This window comes from Nomascus leucogenys, chromosome 16 (genome assembly GCF_006542625.1).
Source record: "Nomascus leucogenys isolate Asia chromosome 16, Asia_NLE_v1, whole genome shotgun sequence".
Classification (NCBI taxonomy): domain Eukaryota; kingdom Metazoa; phylum Chordata; class Mammalia; order Primates; family Hylobatidae; genus Nomascus; species Nomascus leucogenys.
Window position 1 is genome coordinate 52661450 of NC_044396.1, and position 21244 is coordinate 52682693.

Here is a 21244-nt window from a genome sequence, read left to right on the forward strand (position 1 = left end):
TGTGTGTGTGTGTGTGTGTGTGTCCTGTGGTGTACTGAGGGTAGGCATGTCATCTCATCTTTTCACATCTATTCTTGTAACTCAGAAGCACTACGTTTCTCATTACTACTTATTTTATCCAAATTAAATGACAAAAATCATATACACATACCTATTTTAAAAGGTTGACATTGAAATAAGTTGACTGTATTTATTCCATGGCTGGGAATGTTATTTGAGCAATTGTAAACCAATAAACCAAAGTTAGGCTGTTGGCTGAGTCATTAGGAGTCCATTAAAGACAATGAAGAATTTCAGCTGGGCATGGTGGCTCATGCCTGTAATCCCAGCACTTTGGGAGGTCAGTGTGGGCAGATCACTTAAGGTCAGGAGTTCGAGACCAGCCTGGTCAACAATGGTGAAACCCCATCTCTACAAAAATACAAAAATTAGCCGAGTGGGGTGGCGCATGCCTGTAACCCCAGGTACTCGGGAGGCTGAGTCAGAAGAATTGCTTGAACCCAGGAAGCGGAGGCTGCAGTGAGCCGAGATTGCGCCACTGCACTTCAGCCTGGGTGACAGAGTGAGACTCCATCTTAAACAAACGAACAAAAAGACAATAAAGAATTTCAATCAGTAGGAGAAAGGGGGAAAGGAGGCTCTGCCACATAACTCTGGAATTGGAATAACTTCTTTATAGTGAGAATGAATGAGCCTGTTTATTTAACAGAAACTGCATTCTGAGCAAGGTCAGGTGTTTGGTCTGTAGAACAGCATCATCTCGAGGGTGGGGAGCTCCAGGACCCAGCTATTTATAGCATTTTCTGAGCCAGGTGCAGGCAGCAAGGCAGCTGCTTACCTTCAAGCCTCTCTTCCACCTGCAGCTCAAGGCTAGGGCAGGGCAGGCCTTGAAAAGGTGTAGAATTAGAAATAAGATAGGACAGAGCTCTTTCCACTGGGGACTGGGACTGGCACTTCCCAGAATGAGAATTCCAGAATGATGACAGGAAAATAGCTGAAGTTATTCATTGAGGATATAGTGCATTCCTGTTTCTTGTGACCAACACATACTTTTTGAAGATTATAAGATGTTTAGTGGATTTCTAAGCTCAGCCATTAGAACTCTTTTGTAATTAGGCAAGGTGATGTCACCACAGTTCTAGGGTCTTGTAGTGTTAAAAATCATGAGAGAACAGTTTCATGCTTCCTAAACAGAAAAAAATCTCAACCAGAAAGAAAATATAACCTTCCATAATTCTCACTGACTCTTACTTCTGAGAGTAGTTCTATTAGAGGAATACGTTTTGAAAGAATTTTGCAATTGTGACTACCAATATCTGAATTTTTACTCATGGAACTCAATCAAAATCATCCTCTTGAGTATCACAGGATGTGCATTGGGCATTGTAAAATTTCATGATTGGTTAAAAAGTATACACTTCCCTGTTCAATGTAAACCTGAGATTGGCCAGTTCAGGGGTTAGAAGCCCAGGCATTTTCCTTCTCCCATTACTGGAGAGGTCCCTGGGCTCTATTGAGGCTTTCTTGAGAAGAGACTGCTAGAGTTCCTGAGATGATGCCTGGAAGGTTCTATGGGGTCTTATAAGGCCATTGCTATGAAAAACCACGAACAGGATTTGTAATTGATAATGTAGTTATTAATACTTTCTCAGCATATCAGAAATTTTGAGATAGTATGTAGATGAGTTGACCATAAGAAGCTGGAGTTTAGTCAATAAAACACATATAACATACATCGAGTCCTTACAGAGCACCAGGTCCTTTCAGATGTGGGTCTTCCTTCAAAGAAGCACCATGGACGGCAAAATAGTTGAGCACAAAATCACTGGAGTGAGTTAGGTGGAATCCGGTTTCAAAAGTGACTCTACTCCCTGACTTTAGGGTACATACTTAACTTCTTAAGCCTCACTTTCTTTATGGGGATAATACCAGTATCAACCCTGGTAGGGCCTGGTACACATGCAGCACTTAAATAACATAGTTATTATTTTTATTAATCATGATAGGTCTGTGAGGTTCCTATTATTTGTTTTAAACATGAAAACAGATTCAGAAAATGTATTTGATCAAGGTCAGTTCATATCAAGTTGGGATTTGTTGGCTCCAAGTCTACATGTTTTCTTGTATAACCACAGCCTCCACTGTCTGATCCAAAATTGGAACTTACCTAAAATAACAAATAAATGTGGATTGTTCAATAAGGTGAAATATAGAACTGTTACCTGGTTAAATATGCCTGCCTTTCCCCCAAATCAGGGGATCTACAAAGAGAATTACCCAAACTTAAGTTATAGCGTAAGAATGCAAAAGCACTTTTGGGGTTGGGGTAACATTTAAAGATCTCTAAATTTTACTTTCTCCTAAACTTGAATCACAATCTAAAAGAACAGACTGTGCTGGTGGAATTGTACTAACTAGGACTATCCAAAGTAAGTTACAGATTTTTGCCAGCTTTCTGTGCCAGTGACCTAGAAACTACTTCAAAACCTATTTTTATTTCTTATGGGCTGAAATTTCGGTGAAACAGTCCAGACAACTCTGACCCAGAGTCTTCAAATTTAGAAATTAATCCCCAAAGAAAGGGAGTAACTTTTATTGTGGCAGAGAATAACCTTCTCATAGCCCAATCATAGGAAGAAATAACTAACTCTTCAATGCCACATTTCCTATTTGCAATTTATGATATGAAGATGCAAGAGAATTAGGCTAGCAATTATTCTTGAATCTCTAAAAAGTAATTTGGCCTAGGGACACATAAAAACACAAAAGCATTCTGTAAAGCTGATGTTGCATACCATAAAATTGTAAATGTACACAAAGGGATACTGTGAAAAAGAGGAAAACCATTGAAATTTGCCAAGATGTATCTATCCATAAAATATGCAAACATTAATTTGTAATGATTCCAGCAAATATTTATCTACTTAAAAAAAAATTAGGAGATTTACTATTGTGCATTTTAAGCTGAAATTTCCCTAGGTCAGAGCTTATGTTTAAATTGATTCTTAAAGTAATTCAGACATGAAAAAATAATCCAAGTTAAAAACAAGAAAACAATAATAAATCTTTATGGAAAAAAAGGGAGAAGACTCTATTGAACATCCTGAAGAGCGATTCCTAAGCAGAAACAATGATAGTTTTATCCTGAGTGTGGGTTATTCCTCCATCTTCTTCTTTTTTTTTTTTTTTTTTTTTGGAGACAGAGTTTCACTCTGTCCCCCAGTGGAGCAATCTCGGCTCACTGAAACCTCCACCTCTGGGGCTCAAGTGATTCCCAGAGCTGAAGTGATTCTTGTGTCTCAGCCTCCCAAGTAACTGGGACTACAGACACGTGCCACCACACCTGGCTAATTTTTGTATTTTTAGTAGAGATGGGGTTTCGCCATATTGGCCAGGCTGGTCTCGAACCCCTGACCTCAAGTGCTCCAACCACCTTGGCCTCCCAAAGTGCTGGGATTACAGGAGTGAGCCACCACACCCAGCCTTATTCCCCCATCTTCACACATATTTCATTGCCTTTTCAGAGATGCTTCTAAAGATGTGGAAAATGATACAGAGGAAAACATATTGAAGAGCTTAATTAATACCTTGAAGACATCTCTGGCACACTGGAGAACCAGGCAGTAAATGTTTTGTTTTGTTTTTTAAATGCCATCAAAGAAGGCATTTTATAATCCCAGGGCTTAAGTTGACAAACGTTCCTGCAACCATTGATCTCCTAACTTGAATCAAAAGTATGCAGCGGACAATGAGCTTGAATACATAATTGCTTTCCTGTTAAGAAAAGCATTGTGACTAGCCAGTGCAAAATGTGGTAACATCATGCCTGCTCTTGAAACCCCGGGGCCTGTTGCTCAGCTTCCTCACAGTATTTCCATGGTGCAAGGTGCTTTACAGAGAAAGTGCATTAACTGAAATGGATTTTTTTTGAGAAGTGGCAAGATTTCTCAGAAGAAAATTGTTTATCAAGAGAAGGTAAGTTTAGAGTGAGTCTCCTGTTGACACACAAATAGAAACCAGGTTACAGAAATCCACATCCTCAGCTATGACTATCAGCTTGATAAAAAGATCAGTCCATATTTGGCCTAACTATGAAAGTACACAGAACACAATGGTGAGGCAGTCTATCTTTAGGTATTTCACACCAGATTCTTGTAATTTTAATATTTAGAATGGCACACTGAGATGGGGGGCCGGTGATGGCAGCATGTGAGGGAGGGGCAGTATGAAAGAGGAAAGAGCAACAGATTCTATTTGGATTCAAATAATGGTTCTGCTCCTTTCCTAAGAATGGGACCATAGTCATTCATTTCGCCTTGGTCTCCTCATCCCTCTCCACTCCAGGTGTCTTCTAATGCCCCATCTCTAAAATTCTGTGATTCCAGTAACTTGCTTTTTTTTTTTTTTTTGAGATGGAGTTTCGCTCCTAAAACATCCTCCAAGCAATACTCTCTAAATACTGTTATCAGCTAAAGGAGTGAAGTGCAATGGGGAAAGGCTGGAGTGCAATGGCGTGATCTCGGCTCACTGTAACCTCCTCCTCCCAGGTTTCAAGCAATTCTCTTGCCTTAGCCTTCCAAGTAGTTGGGATAACAGGCATGCACCACCATGCCTGGCTAATTTTGTATCTTTAGTAGAAACAGGGTTTCTCCATGTTGGTCGGGCTGGCCTCGAACTCCCGACCTCAGGTGATCCGCCCGCCTCGGCCTCCCAAAATGCTGGGATTACAGGTGTGAGTCACCGTGCCCGGCCCCCAGTAACTTGTTAATGTTCATTTTTCAGGCTTCATTCAAATGATTCATTAGAATGCTAGAATAGAACTCAGGTCATTTGATTTCCATAGTTTAGAATAATATCTGCTTATTCAGTTGAACATAAATCCTTTTTTGGAACATAGAAAGACACAAATAAGGTAAACTGACATTTCCAGGTATGCTAGAAACCATGACTGCATTTTGAATACGAGGCAACAAAGTATTGTTTCAAATTGCAAAAGGTCAATACATTTTCTGCTGTTATGTTCCAGAAATCAAAAAGTAATTTTATGGTAGTCCTATCAATTCATACTAATAGCTGTCTAACTATCCACCCCCCCCATCATAATCTAAAAACAACTTAAGTAGGCTAAAGTGGACATTTAGAACAAGAAAACAAAACTAAAGATGAGGATTTAAAATAAATAGGAATGAGGTTCTAGTAAATCATCATAATGACGTACATTACAGTTGCTTGTGGTGAAACCCAAATTTAGCATTAAGCTTTTCAGCATCCAGTGTGAAAGACGAATTCTACCTGATCAATTACGCAACTCCTAGAGAACATAAATTGAAAGTAAAGTAACTGCTCAGCAGAAACGCAGTTGTGTGTGGTAAGAAACAAAAGTTCCTTGTCAGGAGTCTTCATAAAGAATGGTGCCAACAGCATCCTCAGTAACTTTCCTTTATAGATCCAATGGTTCAATCCACAGGATAGAAGACAATTTTCACTTCAAGACAATCACATCACAACTAAGTAGACAGGCATCACAGCAGGATGGTGACAAGAGACCCCGGTCCCATATTGCCTGAGTTCAAATCCCAGCTCTGCCGCTTACTGGCTGTGTTACCTTGGGCATGCTATTCAAACCTGCCTCAAGTGGCTGAGTTTCTCTAATGGTGAGGTGGGGACAATAATAGCATTTGTGAAGATTGAGTTAATAAGTATAGCATTACAACTTACTAATGAAGAACTCAGTAAAAGCAGTTGGGCTGGGCACTACCATTAGCACAGTTCAAGTACCCAGCTCTCCACTGACCTGACTTGAACTCAAGGCAGATTCTACAACACTGTGGTCCCAAAGAACTTTCTGTAAAAATAGAATCTGTGCTGCCCAAGAGTACCAGAAATGTGGCTAATATAATAAAGAAATGAATTTCTAATGTAATTTAAACAGCTACAGGTGGCAAGCGGCTACTGCATTGGACAGCATATAGAAAATTTTCAATGTTGCCAAGTTTGATTGGACAGTGCTGCTCTAAAACATCCTCCAAGCAATACTCTCTAAACACTGTTATCAGCTAAGCTTTTAATGAGCGTTGGGTAACAAGGAACTCCAGATTGTAGTCCTTGACATCTAAGGAGTGTGGCCAAATCTCTGTTCCCAGGTGAATATAGACACCTATGCCTCTGGCTGTGTGTGGAGCAGTCTGGTTGTGCTAAGTCAAGAATGAGCGGCTGAACAGAATGCCAGCCTATGTGTGCTTTGAGCGGAGCCAAGGCCAAGATCCCCCCTTAGAAAATTGTTTTGAATCTACTTGGAGCACAAAGGAATGAACCTCATCCCAAAGTTCTACTTTAGCAGAGCTGGAATTGCTTCGGCCTGAACAATTTTAAAGGTGTTTTAATCAGATACTGGCCTCATTTCCCCCAAATGTTCTATTAACTTTGGGAAAAGCTACTTCCTGGTGTTCACTCCAAGATAAACTATTTGGAAAAGGTACATCAAGATGACTAAATAAGGCTGGGCGCAGTGGCTCACGCCTGTAATCCCAGCACTTTGGGAGGCCGAGGCGGGCAGATCACTTGAGGTCAGAAGTTCAAGACCAGCCTGGCCAACATGATGAAACCCCATCTCTACTAAAAATACAAACATTAGCCAGGTGTGGTGGTGCATACCTGTAATCCCAGCTACTAGGGAGGCTGAGGCAGAAGAATAGCTTGAACCGGGAAGGCAGAGGTTGTAGTGAGCCTAGGTCACACCACTGCGGTCCAGCCTGGGTGAGAGTGAGACTCTGTCTTAAAAAAGATTAAATAAGCTAAGCTATAGAATGGGTCCCAGATAAGTAGGAGTTAACAACTGTCAAAATCAATAAAATGATTTCACATAAATTATGTAATAGAAACACAAAATAAAGGGAAAGAAATTTATAATGTATATTTCAATATGTAAATGCTCAGGCCCAGCTACATTAGAAGAAACAACGAAGTCATTAATATCTGTAATAGAATTATGTTGATGACTTAATTATAAGTAGCACTGCTGTCAATAACAAGATTTTTGAAAAGCGGTGCAATTCTTGATAAAGTTTTGAACAAAATGAAGTCGAATCTTCCCTTAATTATCTCGTGGTTGTATTCTTGGAAAATTCATGATACTTTAAAACTATACCAAGTAATACCTTGTTTTAAAATGTGAAATGGTTGGGTTTTAGGTTCAGATATCTAAAATTGTTTGTTTTCTAAACACATGAATGTCCAGCAGAACATTCAAGAATCATGTGGGATGTAGAACAATCCTTTGTTAGGCTAAACTGTCCCATGCACTGTGGGATGTAAACCAACTATGGCCCCTGCCCACTGATTGCCAAGAGTGGCCCCAATCACTTCTAAAACCATTAGTCCAAGCTCAACATATGAATTCTACCAACTCCACCCCTGCCAATGACTGGTTCATCAATCCAGGCCTAAGTCAACCTGTGTAGGGTACTGGTTGGTTTGAGAATGGGGTACGTGATATAATGTCAGCCAATGAAACAGCTTAAGTTTGCATCAAAGTTTCCTACGAGGGAGTCACAGGAAAGACAGTCTCTTCTCTATGTGGTTATAAATGGATGTGATGTCTAAAAATTCTGTACTCATTGCAGAACTAGCTGGAGGAAGCAGCAAACAAAGAGGGCAAGGCAAGAGCACAAGGGAACTGGGCTAAAGATTCTGGATGATGTCACCCTTGGGGTCAACCCTACCTTTTTATGTAAACGGGCTTTATGTAACTGGACTTCCAGTTACATAAACAAATACATTTCCTATGGAGTAAGCTGTTTTGAATTTGGATTTTGGTTCTTGCAGCTGAAAGCACTTTGATACATGCATAAACAATTTCACAAGTCAAAGACTGAGGCCTGGTTTTGAAATAAAAACATCGAAACCAAAACAGCAGCAGTGGCAGGTGAATATTGTTCCTGGCCTTCTACACCAAGTGGTAAACCTGTGACAGGCGCCGCTGATCAGAAGCCTGCATGCTCCACAGGTGAGGGGGCTCCACACTGCCAGCCTGTATAGTTCGCTCATGAAGCTACAGGCGCACTGTGGAAGGAGGACCAAGCACAGCTCACACCTGCAGCTTGTTGCAGGGGATGCATAAAAGGCAAAGAGCTATTCAACCTCAAAAGAAAAAATATAGCTACAGGTATAAAAGTAATGCTATAAGTATTTGTGTACAAAGAGCTCTACAGGATGCTCTGTGGACAGATGGGGTTATAAAAATAGACTAAGTCCCTGCTCTCATGAAGCTTACAATTAGACAAGTTAGAAAGAAAATCATGTTTACAGAGAAACGGATCAAGGAATGCAAAATACAAGTAATAAAACTGAGTGTGGTAAGTGGTGGAGAAAGGAGGGGTTGGGAAGGAGGCAGTCAAGTACAGTTAACTATGGAAGACTTTCTGACAAGCCAGGGTTGAAGTTTGAATATTAAAGCTTCTATCACTGGAAAGATGTGTAAAAAAGGAAAAAAAGTAAGTATATAGGACCATGAGTGGAAAATTTAGCAATGTCCTGCTGAAATGGTATCAGGCGAGGTTCTGGATAAACCTGGTTCCATTTCCAGATTCATGAAAGACAGCGGGACAGGAGGAAAGAGCAAGCATAATTGGGGCTGGAGCCTCAATCTGGAATCCCTCTTCCACCAGGTCCTACCTGTTTGACCTTGGACAAGTTACTTAGCCTTCCCTGTGTCCATTTTCTCATCTTATAAACTGGGGACATGTAGTGCTCAAGGAGGCGTAGGGTAAAACTTGCATGCTAAAAACTTGCATAATTGGGAGGGGCTTAATTGTGGTAGTTATTATCATCACCCTTAAATCTACAAGCAATTCACTCAAATTAGTTTCACAGTATTTATAAGGCAAACATATATGAAACTCAATATACCTAATACATTATGTTTGAAAAAAAGCGTGTTTTAAAAAGCAGCTAATTGCAATCCATTACAAAATCCCCAAATTAAAAGAAAAACTATAATACACTTAAAAAAAAAAAAAAAAACCAAAAGACAAATCATGATTAAGGGATGTATAAATACATTTATTGGTGGTATTCCTGAATGAATGCAGAGAAAACAGAATACAAAGAAATCAGCACATAAAAGGAACCATTAATCTTTAAAAATGCTATATACTTATATTTTGACCAATTTTGCATATTTGTTTAGATTTACAAACAAATGTAAAGCTAATTCCAAAGTTTTCTTCTGAATATACTTCAAATTTGAATTGTAGTGTTCTCCATTCTAAAGCCAGCTGTCTTTTGCTGTATTTACACTGACTATGATTTACTTTGTTTGTATCTAACCTAAAAGCAAGACTCTGTAAGCTGATCCTGAAGCAGCCAGTTACTCAGGAATTTTACAACAGCTATTAAAGAGAGGATAAAGCCACATGAAAGAGCGAGCCTCAATACTAGATATATAGATACAAGAGAAAATACCAAGAAGCAAAAAGAATCACAGAAATACCAATTCTATTCTAAAGCATAATTTCTAATTCTAGCAGCAATTCAATTAGCAATAGCTTAGGTGCCTTTATTCCAAAAAACAAAACCATTACTTGTTTCACTACAATTTCCTGACTTTACCCAATGAGTATATCAGGCCTTCATATTCTTTTTTAATAACTCAAGAACATAATTCATACATTACAGAATCATTAACAAAAGAGACCTTCGAACATACTGCTGAAAGCTGCAATATAGTTTGAGGGCCAGATTTCAATTTACATAATATTACCATTCATAAAGAATTTATGACACCCAGTACAATACTGTTCAGCACTGTTAACTCAGAAATGCTCCATCCATTCTTGCCATCAGAGAATTACAGATATGGATGGAATTGTTAAAAGTCTAACAGGGCCTCTAAATAGGATTGCACATGAAATAATTATGAACTATGATAAAACTGTGACAACACAGCTAGCTTATAGAACTGATTTTTCACTATAATAGCACTACAGAATTATGACAGTTAAATATCAGAATTATTTTTCCCTGCTAACTATTCAGTAGAGAAAGGATTTTCTGACTGTAATTCTGATGAACGGTTATCTTTGAGGACTAGGATACTAGGGAAAATTGGAAAGTGAACAAAATGAACTCATTTATTTTTCACAGATATTAAGAAGCAAAGCAGTTTACAAAAAGATCAAAAATTATCCTAAAAACAAATAAATATAAGATCAAATCAATCATCTTTGAACAAAATATAGCTCATTTTCAAAAGTTTTGTTTGGTTTGTGACTAGACTTAAAAACACTAAAATAAGCTGAATAGATGCTAACAATACTAATTTGCACACAAGATTTGAAAAAAGTACTTCAAGTTTTAAGTTATCTCTTATCCCTAAAGAAAGTAAATAAAAAATGGCTCTTGCAAAAATAAATGAAAACAAAACCACCAACAAAAACTAATCATATTAAGATACTGTTTTTCTTTTTGAATACTTCAATTGGTCCTATATTAGGATAAGGTTTTGATAGCAAGGACTTCCTAGCTTCTTCCTTTATCTTCCATTCTCTAGTCACTTCTGTGTTTTTATCAAACAAGGCTATGTGTAGGTTTTCCTACAAGGTCAGGTTGAGTCAGAGGTAGCGTTAGGATGCAATATACTTGACCATAGTATGTAGTTAGTTCAAATGAACACATCGTTATCTAAAAGGATTACAATAATTAAAAATGCAAAAAGAAACATGTACCGCCCTCATTGCTTTGCACTAAGAAAAATTCTGAGAAACTGAGAACAAACATTGGAAGCCAGGAAACAGGCAATTAATTGCCTCATGTTCCATGAGCTCCTTTAATGCACCAGTTCAGGCTGGTTTTCCACGAAGGGTAGCACCCCACTCACATAATACGCAATGCCAAGAGACAGCAAAGCAATGACGAAGATCAACAGCAATACTCTCCAGAAGCCCAGATCCTCCACAAACTCCTGCCATGTGGTTCGGAAGCTGGAAAGGACTCCTTCACCTTGCTGCAGGTTGGGATTGAGGAGTGAATGGCTTTCCATGGCACTGTGGAAGAAGAAAGAGCAAAAAGGGCATTAAAAAACACAGCAATTCCAGAAACATAAAACCACAGGGCTACTATTTAGAAAAGACCAAATACACACACACACACACACACACACACACACACACACACATATATATATATATATACACTCTTACATGCTTACGTATCTGAACAATATATCCTAAACTGTAAATTGCTAAATGGTAATGAGTATGTTTCTCTTGGTTTAGAATTTAGTAAAGTCAAGTTAAAAATTCTATTAAAAAGGTCCTGGCTGGGCATGGTAGCTCATGCCTGTAAACCTGACACTTTTGGAGGCCAAGGAGGGAAGATCACTTGAGCCCAGGAGTTCGGGACCAGCCTGGGTAACAGCGAGACTCCCCTCTGTTTTTTTTTTTAAGGTGTCCTGAGCAGAAGTCTTGAAATAGGTTATGAGTTCTTTCCATCAAGATATTAAACCACAACACATTCTTGTTACGTTAAATTTAGAAGATTCAAAGTACAGACTCATAATTTAAGAATGTGTTAATACGAATAAGCAGACATGCAGGTGATGACCCCTGAAGAGCACAGTCATCTACAAGTCAAGCAGAGAGGCCTTAGAAGAAACCAACTTTGTGACACCTTGATCTCAGACTTCTAGGCCCTAGAACTGAGAAAGTAAATGTCTCTTGGGGGGAGGGGGGAAGATGAGTAAATCTAAAAAGTCACTTATACAGTGTATGTGAATCTTGAAGTTAAAAGGGAATTTTTATTAATTTAATTCAATAAACTGACCAATGAAGGAATTCCTTCTTTAATTGTAATTGTCTAATAATGGAAGGTTACTCCTCAGCCTGTTGTACACGTGGACTCGTCTAGTCATCTAGTCATCAGAAATTCTTTTTTTTTTTTTTTTTTTTGAGACAGAATCTCACTCTGCCGCCCAGGCTGGAATACAGTGATGCGATCTCGGCTCACTGAAACATCCACCTCCCCAGCTCAAGCAATCCTCCTGCCTCAGTCCCCCAAGTAGCTGGGACCACAGGTGCATGCCACCACGGCTGGCTAATTTTTGTATTTTTGGTAGAGACAGGGTTTCGCCATGTTGCCCAGGCTGGTCTTGAACTCCTGAGCTTAGGTGATCCACCTGCCTTGACCTCCCAAAGTGCTGGCATTACAGGCATGAGCCACCACAGCTGGCCTAGTCATTAGGAATTATTAATAGTTTCTTCCTACTGGTTTTAGTTCTATCTTGTACAATAAGACAGAATATGTTCATTTCTCTTCTGCATAAAGGCTAGTCTAGTTGAAAATAAGGTAGTGCAAATACCATAAAAACACTGATTCTGGTTTTCAGAACTTTATCAATGAGAAATATGACTACCACAAAGAGAAACTGCATCTGACTTTGGTACTTGGAAGCACTAAGGGAAGAGCACTCATGGTTATATCACAACATACAGGCCCAATAAGAGGGTATCATCTAGATTAAAGCCACCATGACCATGATCCATAGGAATCAACTATCTACTGCTTATCAAAGTTCATTACTATCCTTCCTAACTCCCATAAAACAATCTCTTAGCGTCTCATTCACTATGAACTATGAGTAAACATGCAAAACTGGCATTTTTTAACCTACAACTTTATTTTACTTCTTGATACCATCAAACAAAAGTCCTTCAGCCTTTACCAACATTAGAGGTCTTCTCTGACCATGGGAAACTGACTTCCTAATGGGCCAGTCTGCTTAACACCCAAACTTTTTTTTTTAATAATTAAAACATGTTTATTCTCTGAATAAGAGATAATGTTTTCAGGGGGAATCTACAACAACACAGTAATTTTGGAAAACCTGAGAGCAAGTTTAAAAATAAGATTAGACCTTTGAGAAGGCCTAAAAGAGTAAAACCAAAATAGATAACGAAGTTTTGCAGAGGTTTAGTTTGACCTACGTAAAATTTATTGATTATGAGTTGACATGCCCTTATACTTGTTAGGTATAAAATGAAAATTCCATGAGCATTCTCATTGCTCTTCAGAGCTCATGAAGCTCTGCCAATCAGGATTTTCTATAAAGACTTTATCCAATGAAATGCTTTCTACTGTCCAGGGAATATCTGATTCTAACATAATGGGGTGTGTGTATAATCTTTTTTAAAAAATGTGATATCTACACTGTCTTTGGGGGGTGTGTTTGCATGTATCTTTTTTAAAAAATGTGATAGCTATACTGTTTTTGTTATCCCATACCTACAAAGTAAAAAGGAATTAGAGTTATATGGAGGAGTGGGGAAATATTTTTCATTAACTTGATTTATAGTCCCTTATAAGGCCTGTAGAAGTTGTGCTGTCTTGGGGGAATCCTAAGAGAAATGGAAAATATTATGGTAAATACATTTAAAACCCTGCTTTACCTTCTGCTCTAGAAAAGGCCGTTACACAATTATGCCATAATGCCATGTGCTAGCCAATCTCTTTAAACCTTTTCATCTACTTTTTATTGAGATATAATTCACACCCCATAACATTTACCTTTTGAAACTGTACAATTCAGTGGCTTTTCATATATTCCCCAAATTGCACAACCATCTCTTCTAATTCCAGTACACTTTCAGCACTTCTATAAGAAACTCTGTACTTATTAACAGTCACTCCCATTGCCCCTTCTCCCAGCTTCTAGTCTACTTTCTCATCTACTTTCTGTCTCTATGGATTTGTTTATTCTGGACATTTCACATAAACAGAGTCATGTAATATGTGGCCTTTTGTGCCTGGCTTCTCCAATGTAGCATGTTTTCAAAATTTATCCATGCTGTAGCATGTATCAGTACAATATAATAATATTAGTAATATTCCATTGGATGAACAGATGATGTTTATTCCTTCATCAACTGATGGATATCTGGGTGGTATCAATGTTTTGGCTATTATGAATAATGCTGCTATGAACATTCATATATAAGTTTTTGTGTGGACATATGTTTCAATTTTCTTTGGTATATTCCTATAAGTGGCACTGCTGGTCAGACGGTAACTCTATGTGTAGTTTTTTGAAGGACTGCCAGACTTTTCCAAAGAAGCTGCTCTACTTTCCATTCCCATCAGCAGTGTATGAGGGTTCCAATTTCTCCACATCCTCCACAGCACTTGTTATTATCTATCTTTTTAATTGCAGCTATCCTAGTGGGTGTGAAGTGGCATTTCACTATGGTCCTCATTTGCATTTTCCTAATGACATTACCTTTCAACTTTCTGATTTAAGCTTCAACCACTGAATTTCTACCATAACACTGAGGGGTAGGAGTAAGATAGGAAAACTAGGTAATAAAAGTGTTAATAATTCAATTTTTGAAAAATGAGCTTTATACAGTGTTACAATTAATACAAACTCTCATGCTGCAGTGAAATGGCAGGTATGTGAAGGAAGCAGGAGTACTTCCATTGCTCATCCAATGTAGTATTATTTTGTACTAATCACTTCTTAGTAATCACAACTGAGGCAAACTAATGCTAAAAGTATATATCTAATAAAAAGGTGCCAAGAAACTGGCTATTAACAAAATAAAGGTCCTAAAAATATACCAAACAAAAACACATTCTTGGTTTTGTTTTTCATGGTAAAGAAGCTTAAAGTACTTAATGTTATTTCATAAAAAGATAAAAATAAATTTCAAGTTATCTTAGAGGAAAAAGTCTTTAACAAATAATAGTTAACTCAATATTGTTCAAGTGCTTATGCCATTCTGTCAATCCAAATTACACAAGAGAGAAAAAAAAGGTCTTGCAAATACATCTCTGACTTCTTGTTTATCTATCTGTCAGCTTTCAGTGATCACTCAAGAGGAGTATGCACTGTTCCAGAAGTAAAGCTCTTGGATTTCTTTAGGATTGTATTAAGTGCTTGAAAGTATCTAAACAAAATAGACCTAAGCTTGAGAGTGGAATTAATGGTCCCCAAAGAGCACATCAACTGGCACACGAGAGGAGGAAAGCAAAAATGGGTACAAAGGAATCAAATGAAGGGTAAGCTATGAAAAATAGAGAGGATTTCATTTAGAACTCACAGAAACAATGATCCCAATGGTCTAAGTGGATTATGTGATTCTAAATCCAAGTCCTAGTCCATCAGCTACTAGGTAAACAGCTGATGTGGGCCCTTGCTTATTCTATTTACAACCTACCGAGAATGCTGGGAAGAGGCTACGGAAGCTCAGCATCCTTTTTCCTTCACATGTATTATCTGGAAGGCTGAAACTGCATAGTGGTCAACCAGATAATATGCTACTAGAACTAAGTCTAGCCTATGAACTTTACCTGTTGAGCCCAGTGATGTCAGGAGAAAAGATGGTGTGCCACCTTTTTGGAGCTCCCTGAACTGCGTTCTCCATTGCTTCTAGATGAGAAATGATGAGCTATTCAAGACCCTGTCAGTTACCATATCTTAGCTTCAATTACTTACAGGAGTCCAAATTTCATTAGCTCCAACTCATATGAAAGTCACGTTCACTTTCACATTACTGAACTACGCATGTGTTAAATACTATCTTGCTTTCCCTCTCCTGTTTTCGTGTTTCTCAGCACCCCACTTCCCTACCCTTGAAACTACCTTTCGGTCTTTTCTAAAATTGCCCACGTTCTTGGCTTTACTTATACTTCTCTTTATTTTTAAATTCCATTCTTTTTGTGACCTGTACTTAAAATCCTCAAGCTCCGGCTTCCTCCCCTCAGATTCATTTGTTACTATTTCTCCTTTGTACTGTCAATATCGCAGGTGGCTAACAGAACATTATGTGCACATGACATGTAGTACTTTCTGTTAATAGCTTCTCAATTGTAATCTGCAGTCATAAGGTCCTATATAAAGTTCAAGTTGCACTTAAAAGCAAATGAATATTAAAGTTTACAAAGTTAACCATAAATCCACATACTTAAAGTGACTTTCCCTTAAAAAATTATATTATCTTGCTGGGTGTGGCTGCATGTGCCTATAGTCCCAGCTAGTCAGGAGGCTGAGGCAGGAGGAATGCATGAGCCCAGGAGTTCAAGTCCAGCATGAGTAATACAGGGAGAAAAAAAAAAAATTGTATCTCCAGTACCTTTCACTCTCAGCTGTCTGCATGGTCTCCAGTTTCGAGTGGGTTCCTCTGTTAAATCCTTTCACTTCCTGTTCTTCCAAAGATTCCAGCAATCGGATGACATCTTTATTTACTCCTCTGCGCTTTGCCAGAACTAAAGGGGTAGCACCTTGATGATTGCTAAAAAAAAAAAAAAAGTTTATAAAAATAAAGAAGCCATCATAGCAGTTATACTACATAGTCAGTTCCATTTTTAGTACCCATTTGTATAGATCTCAGTGAAGAAAGAATGGGACCAATTAGGACCTACCCTAGGGCCGTGGGGAACTAAACGAGTATTTGGCTCACTGCAACTCTTCCACCATGAGCCTTGACCATCAGGCTGCAATCAGACCTTGACTGATGGGATTTCTGCACAGTTCATCACAGAGGCCGTTATCCTGTTACCCAAACACATCCCCCACCTCCAGCCCCCATCCTCATACTGAATGTCTCCTCAACAGCAGATTGTGGTGGAAGTTATAGCCGTGTGTCTCTATTTTTTTTCTCAATTGTACTATAGAAAGCGTTTATGAAGAATAAACAAATCACCATGGGGAAAAAAAGGATGGGTCCAATTTAACTCAAAAGTAAAACCAGAGCTGAGCCAAACATCCAGTGTAGCTGAATTTTGAATTAACACTTGTTTTTATTTTTATTTTTTCTACTTCCAAGGAAAAGAAAAAAGAGAACATATAGTCAAAAAAGTGGATACATCTAGTTCTAGACGCATTCTTATTTGATATTTACATTTTATGAGACCAGTACTTTTTTTTTTAAAGTCTAAGAAAAAAATTGTCAAATAAGCTGCTTTGGTTCACGCAGCTATTTAGTGCTAATAATAGGTTAGAACCCCAATCACATTAAATCCTGCAGTCAATTCCTACCCCATTTTGTCCTGCAGAAACAAAAGCATTTACTGTCTTATTCAGATTTGGGGGCATTATGGCATCAATAAATTAGGGCAGCGTGTAACTGTAATTTAAAGGTCAAGCTCAGTTTTACAGGTGACTTGACATCGTTCCCACTCAAAAAGCAGAGTATCACTAAAATAAACAAAAAGCCCCATGACTTCCTCAAATTGTTCAGTCTAAAAAGGATCCTTGACTCCAGGGAGTTTATGAAGCTCACATGGTGCGTTACATGACAGAAGGCACACAAGCGTTAGAGTCAGCGGAACTAGGTTCAAATTCCAGTTCTGTCCCTTATAAGCTGTGACCTTTTCAAATCCTCTATAAACTGTGTGAACTTTGTCCAATCCTTTTTTGTCTTCACTATCTAATCTGTAAAATGAAAACACCTATTGTGAGAGCTCTTCATTCTGAGGACTAAATGAGCTAACAAGTAAACAGTCTAGCTCATAGATTTTCAACAAATGTTCTTTTCTTCCTCTTCCCTTGTTGTAACACTACATAATTAATTAGTAGCAGAAACTACCCACTATTTTCATAGGAAAAATATGCTGCTTCAGCAAAAATCTAGAAGTCAGCCCCTCATTCCCTCACTTGCCTAACAGGATTACACTGTCTTCAATGCCTTTCTGAACTTATTTCAACTGATTAATGAGGAAACAAAATCAACAGACCCGAGATAAGACTATCAGTTGAGAGACTAATGGGAAGAAATGACTAGACTTCTAAAACCACAGAGAACTTACCAAATATCAATTTTGAGTCCATTGGAAACCAAAAATTGGATAGTATCCACATGGCCACAGAGGTGAAGAGCTGTGTTTCCTTGATAATCTGTGGCCAGAAGATCGGCACCGAATTTATGCAGTAACTGGCAGATGTCTACATTCCCTCGAGCTGCTGCAAGGTGAAGGCCTGTTCTGCCCCTGCTGTCACGAATATTTGGGTCAAAGCCACTTTCCAAAAGTCGCTTGGAATAATTAAAGTCCCCATCAATACAGGCTTGTAGCAAGGGCACGTTAGTCTGAGAAGAATCATTTACAAAAACATACGACATTGTTCTGATGCGGTGGATGGAACACGCCTGTAATGAAATAGGTGAGTGAGATTCCATGAAGTCAAATGAAATCAAGACAAAGAAGTCATTTAGAAAAGCACTATTTCTCATCCTTTTTGGCCTCCTGCCTCTAATAAATAAATTACTTTACCAAACAGAAACAACAACAAAGTTATCAATTATATTTCATTTTCCATTAAAACGTTTCATTTTCTTCACATCTGCTGGATTAAAATTCCAATTCAATTACTGTAAAGCTCTATTTTGCTTTTCATCATGTAAAAAGATTAAGAGATATTTTTAAAGTCAAGCAAGATGTAATAGCTTAGATTTAAGTATTACATTGTCAGAACACATAGATAACATGGTGTTTAAACATCAAAGAACTACCCATATATAAATGCTACTGCTGGTAGACATTCTTATTTAATACAAACTAATTCTCTTTGATATATTTGCTTCTTCCTGTGTTTGAGATATTCTACATGGTTACTGAAACTACTTGCATGAAAAGAACTTATACTCAACAAAGACCTGTAGGGTGTTATGTTTATAGAGCAATTTTTTTTTTTTTTTGAGACGGTGTCTCGCTCTGTTGCCCAGGTTGGAGTGCAGCGGCGCGGTCTTGGCTCACTGCAACCTCCACCTCCTGAGTACAAGCGATTCTCCTGCCTCAGCCTCCCAAGTAGCCAGAATTATAGGCGCCTGCCACCATGCCCAGCTAATTTTTTGTATTTTTAGTAGAGATGGGGTTTCACCATGTTGGCCAGGCTGGTCTTGAACTCCTGACCTCATGATCCGCCCGCCTTGGCCTTGCAAAAAGTGCTGGGACTACAGGCGTAAGCCATCGTGCCTGGCCTATGGCACAAATTTTAAGAGAAAGGCTAAGGAAAGTAACAAACTGAATTTAAAAATCAGAGCATGAAATCAATTCAGATTATGCTTCTTTTTACACTATTGATCTTATTCTGCTGTGCTCTGTGGTTATCTCAATATGTGACTGTGCCAAATTCCCACTGTCCAAAGACTGAGAGATGAGGGAAAGAAAAAGTAGGGCTGTCTGGGAATGCCAAGACAGGACAAAGCAGCAATCCCAACTAGGTCTGATGTGAATTTCATCTCTTGGATTCATCCAGCTCACCAGTTTGCCCACACCTCTGTCACGGATGTTTCCCGGCCCCACTGGTGCACCTGAACTCAGGTGAGAGTTCAGCACCTGCCTGGTGCACCTGAACTGTCAGGACATTCTGCTCTACCAAACTGCATACAACCAGGTCTCTCTCTCTTCCCCTAGGTTCATTTAAGAAAGAGTTAAAGCTTGTCAAAAGAAACTTCACTAGGAAATTAACGAGAAAACAAACAAGAAAACAGGCAGACACCAGTGCTTTTCTAGAGATGGCTTTTTTATTCTTAGGTTACAAAAGTTAGTCACAGATGGACTTGGCTTATACAGCTGATCAGGTAAAGTCTCTTTCTCAAACACTGATGGAACTGGATGCTAGACCCATCTATTCTTGTGCCTAACCTCAAGGGGATTCAGGGAAGCCTGGCTGCTGAGTTTGGTGAGATTGCTGCCCTTATTCCTTTCAACTTGGCTTCTCAGCAGAGCCATTGTCCCAAAATCTGGGGCTGCCTTACACAAGGGCTCTGCTGCTACCATGGGCTCTCTGTGGAAAGAGTGGGCACTAACATACACTGAGACTTGTTCTGAGCCAGGTACCAACTAGGAGCTTTTAATGAATTTAATTTAATCTTCCTAACAACTCCACAGTAAGGTTTTTTTATACCTGAATTTCAGTGAGGAGCCACTGAAGGATTTTTTTGTTTTAAATTGAGACAGGTTCTTGCTCTGTCACCTAGGCTGGAGTGCGGTGGTACAATCATGGTTCACTGCAGCCTCAAACTCCTGGGTTCAAGCAATCCTCCCACATCAGCCTCCTAAATAGCTAGGACTACTATTTCAATGAGTCCAGCCCATTGAAGGATTTTAAGTCAAAGAAATGGCACAGTCTTATTAGTCTTTCAGAAAGATTACTTGGATGACAATATGGAAGGGTTGGATTGTAGAGAAAAAGATGGAGGCAGGGAGATCAATCATTAGGTCATTGCAGCTCTCTAGGCAAGAAATGAAAACCTAACCTAAGGCAGTGGCAGGCAGAAGGGGACACACTGGAGGGGAACAGAGAACACAGAATTAGCACAACTTAATGACTCACTGGATATGAAATGAAGGGTAAAAAGGGGCTGTTAAGAATAATTTCAAATAAGAAAAACATGTTTATGATTAAAAACTACAGAGATTAAAATCAAAATAAACTTCAGATGATACATATGATGACTTTTTAAAAATCTGGCTGGACACAGTGGCTCACACCTGTAATCCCAGCACCTTGGAAGGCCAAAATGGGAAGATAGCTTGAAGCCCAGGAGTTCGAAACTAGCCTGGGCAACATAGCGAGAGACCCTGTCTCTATAAAATATTTTAAAATTAGCCAGGCATGGTGGCGCGTGCCTTTCGTCCCACCTGTTTGGGACGCCGAGGTGAGAGGATCACTTGAGCCCGGGAGGTCGAGGTTGCGATGAGCTGTGATTGGGCCACAGCACTCCAGCCTGGGCATCAGAGTGAGGCCTGTCTCAAAAACCAAACCAAACCAAACCAAACCAACAAACAGAAAAACTCAATTAAGAATTTACTCAATAAAATAGTCAAGAATTCTTTTGTGAGGGTAATCTAAATATTTTCCCTTACAGCAAGGGTGTCCAACATTTTGGCTTCCCTGGGTCACACTGGAAGAAGAATTGTCTTGGGCTACACATAAAATACATAATGATAGCTGATAAGCTTTAAAAAATTACAAAAAAACTCAGAATGTTTTTAAAAAGTTTATGAATTTGTGTTGGGCTACATTCAAAGCTGTTCTGGGCTGCAGGTTGGACAAGCTTGCACAGTATTGAATCATAAAAATGGAAAAGCTATCATAAACCTTTTTAAAAATGAAATGCCACATATCAAGTGCTTTTCAAAAGGTAATGTGTTTTGGTTAAATTTTTAAGAATAGATAATTTTTAAAATCTACTTGGTGTTTTTGATTCAAACACAGTAAGAATTCTTGCGGTTTGCAGACTAGGATTCT

The 21244-nt window shown here is 38.7% G+C and overlaps 1 protein-coding gene across 3 annotated transcripts in view; it reads right to left on the bottom strand.

Annotated features, from left to right (window-relative positions):
- Nucleotides 1-21244, bottom strand: part of ANKRD46 (ankyrin repeat domain 46) — a 60152-nt gene that overhangs the window by 9130 nt on the left and 29778 nt on the right. For 2 of the 3 annotated variants that reach the window (XM_003256063.1, XM_030795081.1), the window contains 3 exons: nt 17800-18137; nt 16125-16283; nt 9040-11042 (listed from right to left, as the gene is read on the bottom strand). In XM_003256063.1, coding sequence (XP_003256111.1) covers nt 10826-11042; nt 16125-16283; nt 17800-18110 — 687 coding nt within the window. In that variant the 5' untranslated portion in view covers nt 18111-18137 and the 3' untranslated portion in view covers nt 9040-10825. Of the gene's footprint in view, nt 1-9039; nt 11043-16124; nt 16284-17799; nt 18138-21244 lie in introns of those variants that run through there. The other variant, XR_004026180.1, reaches the window with a different exon arrangement.